Here is a 3,543-nt window from a genome sequence, read left to right on the forward strand (position 1 = left end):
TGGTTATGTTGTGTATGTAACCTGTTTGATGAAATGTCTATGAGAGAATTTGGGTTTATTTCATTGTTAAAGTCTTGCAATCAGTCTATACATTAACTATAGGTGAGCTATCATAGTAGTTAAGACTTTTTTTCTTTACCTTGACTAAAGCCACGGGATACTTGCCACCTCCCACCACCAGATATCTGGTAACTCCGTCAAAGGCTAGGACACATGGGAAGAATCACCTTGTGTTTTTTTGTTTCTACTAGAATTTGAACCTGAGACCTTAGACCTCTTGGTCTCAGCCCACTTCATTGACCACTAGGTCACACCCTTGGGTGCTATCATGGTAGTTAGAGTTTCATTTGTATATATAAGTTATCATAAGTAAACAACTTTTAGGCTAGTCCTAAACCTCCTCGAATCCTCCTCATATATCCGAGCTTACGTTCGATTGTGTGTTTTGTTGAAGCTCACACAGTGGGTGTTCACTGTTAATAGTTACACTTGTTAAAATTTAAAAATATGTTTTGAAAATTACTACTGAACTGCAGCCAAGACTGTGGCATAACGATCAATGAAACTGGAACGACAGATCTCAATACGGGCACAAAAAACCTAGGTAATTTGTACCCGTTTGTCTAAGTTTTAGTAGATAGAGATAGAGTTACCTTGTACCGTGCCGATGGGAGGTAGATGTTATATGGTGAATTAGCGAGGTGTGCGGAAGTTGGCCTAGTCCGCCTAGACACCACCATTATATGAATTAAAATAAAGCAAAAGAAAATGGAAACCACTGCTGGATCATATTCCTCTCCCAATTGTGCACTTAGAGTATTTTATTTTACTTTTCGTGCCCCGTTTTAATGTTTACATAGGTTTCCTTTGACTTGCATTGACATACTAAAGTGATTATTGTGCTTCTCTGTTTTGTAGACGAGTTGAGATTGTCTAGCTGCGCTTTTGGTGTTGAGGGGGATTTCTTTTAGCTGACGAAATGGCGGGCTGGCAACGGCATCTTCAGTGCATACTTCGTCAGGCTGGGAAGAGATATCAACAAAATCAACCTGTTCCTTTCAATTCATTGTTTCACCCAAAGGCAACTCCAGTACTTGGTAAATCTTAGTTTTCAATGTGGGTCATGATAAAATTGATGTTAGAAATATCTCACACTATGTTGCTTGGACTCCTCAAAAATCTCGACGGATGTGTGTCGGATACTTCAAAAGTAGTGTATTTTTGAAGGATGCGACATCTTTTTTAGAGAGTCCGAGCAACATACAGCGAGTCAATAGAGTAAAAGCAAGTCAGATTATGGAGTTCGAAGATCTGCTTTTAGTGGCCTTGAAGTCCTTTTCATTTATGATGTCTCTACATCAACTTATTTGATAGCTGAAAATTTCGCACTTTCTAGGTGAGGTACCTTATTTACCAAGGCTGCAGAATAAACTTTCCCCTTGCAACTCAAGGCCATTGTACCAATATCTACAACATCTGGTAATACTCAAAATTTCCTTTGCTTGATCATTGTGCCCATATATGGTGTGCTGAGTTGAAATTCTGTGATTGTGTTTTCTTGTATCAGCGGGATAAACTTTTTATGTGGTAGAGCTTCATGGTAACAAAAAATTCATTAGTAGGAGACTTTATCTTATTTTCATAGTTTCTAGGGTGGCGTAAAGCATGTGTCGTACAAGCAACTAATTCCAGCACTGAACCATTTACAAAACAATCTAAATATGAGTACCTTAATGTATACGTAGCTACTACTTATCAAGAAAGCAATACAACCATACCCTAATAGTTTAAGCTATCTATAAGGACATATTATCACAGTATGTTTTTTAAATGCTTTTCTTGTTTTGACATCTATGTTGCCAGTATAGATATGCTAATTCCTGCGCCTGCAATCTCCTATTCAATTGCTTATCACGACTTACAATCTTGCAAGCTACAAAAGGCACTTATGCTTCTTTTTCTTTATTTTTTTGATAGCCGTTCTGTCGGGGCTTTTGTTCTTTAGTTATCAAATAGCTCACCTGCAAAACTAGAAGTTAATTAATTCAAACAGTTCCGTTGTTTCTGAATATTTATTTTTCTTTTGATAGGGGTTGTCTAGTTCAAGGACATTACTTGCAGATGATGCAACACCAATTTCTTCTCCATTAACACCGCTGTTAACATCAAGTACTGGAAGTACAGAAGCAGAGAAAGCAATTTCTAAACCTTCAAAAGTTCAAGCAGTTTTGAAGGGTATAAAACAGGTACGAGATGCCACTGCCTTCTGGTTTTACAGGAAATAGTTCTCCCAGTTAAGATTGGGCGATTGCTTTTCTTTTTTGTTAACTTTGGTGCCGGGGACAGTTTGCTTGCACCTCAACCAATCCAACCTTTACCTGTTACCTCCCACCAACGTAACTTATCGAGTAACTCTGTTCGCCAATTTTTAGACAGGTCTGACGAAGTCACCAATGTGCAGTTTGGTTCGAAGGGTTATCATTCCAACTCTTTGGCCACTAGGCCGCCATCCCCTCAGGGGCTGAAACATTTTTTTTTTCTGAACTCTCTCTTTATTATCTGCTCTCAATTTTTGTTCTCAATTGTAAACCTTTGTATCAGCAAATCTCTATCTCGTCAAAAAGGACTAATTTCAAATTTTATATCAATCAACTACGTCTCAATCTTAAAATAGTTGTTGTTTTCTATATGAATCATCTTTTCTCAAAGAATTGATCATAGTTAAACTATAGAAGAACTACGTTTCAATCTCAAAATAGTTGTTGTTGTCTATATGAATCATCTATTCTCAAAGAATTGATCATAGTTAAACTAAAGACGAACTACTTGGACGATTATTAACTTACTAAAATTCTCCTTTATTTGAGCTTGGAGCCAGCTATGCTTTTGGTGGAGTTCGATTGATTTAACATTTGAAGCAGTTTGTGGTGCTTTCTACATTCTATCTCTTGCCTATTTTTCACCTTGAATGTTTGCATTTTCACGGGTCATGACATCTCAGTTTTACGTGGTCTGTAATCTTGCCTTATTTTCTGATAAATTTTTCAAATTTGGAAGTGCATGTGGTAGTTATAAAGCTCTGCTGTTTGTTGGATTGGGATCACTAACAATCTTTATTGATGTTACCCCATTCAGCAGCAACTACTGATAATCCTGGACCTGCTGTTCTTTTATATTTTAACGTGTTGTCCTTTTCAGAGCCCGAAGAAGGTGAACTTGGTTGCTGCATTAGTTCGTGGTATGCGTGTTGAAGATGCATTGTTACAATTGCAAGTGACGGTAAAGCGAGCTGCCAAAACTGTCTATCAGGTAAGGCCACTGAAGATATTATATTAGAAGTAACTGCTTCTACGACAAATATGTTGCCCACGGTTCCGTCAAAACGGGAAACTGCAAGTTGTAGTACTATTGTTTATCATGTACACTGAAATATGAAGAAGTTATTTACGCATAGTTCAAGTGGGACATAACGGAAACATTTGTCGTGTAGGTTATACACTCAGCTCGGGCGAATGCAGTGCATAACCATGGATTTGATCCGGA

General features: G+C 37.7%; 1 protein-coding gene across 1 annotated transcript; it reads left to right on the top strand.

Moving 5' to 3' along the window:
• Positions 1-487: 487 nt before the first annotated feature.
• On the top strand, positions 488-3,538 carry LOC124890489 (the record flags this gene model as incomplete). The annotated part of the gene is made up of 6 exons (XM_047402320.1): positions 488-604; positions 919-1,097; positions 1,397-1,479; positions 2,091-2,246; positions 3,199-3,309; positions 3,491-3,538. Coding segments are annotated over exons 2-6 (516 nt in total), but the record flags the coding sequence as incomplete, so codon positions are not given.
• Positions 3,539-3,543: the final 5 nt, after the last annotated feature.

Source organism: Capsicum annuum, unplaced genomic scaffold (assembly GCF_002878395.1).
Source record: "Capsicum annuum cultivar UCD-10X-F1 unplaced genomic scaffold, UCD10Xv1.1 ctg1890, whole genome shotgun sequence".
In the NCBI taxonomy this organism is placed as follows: domain Eukaryota; kingdom Viridiplantae; phylum Streptophyta; class Magnoliopsida; order Solanales; family Solanaceae; genus Capsicum; species Capsicum annuum.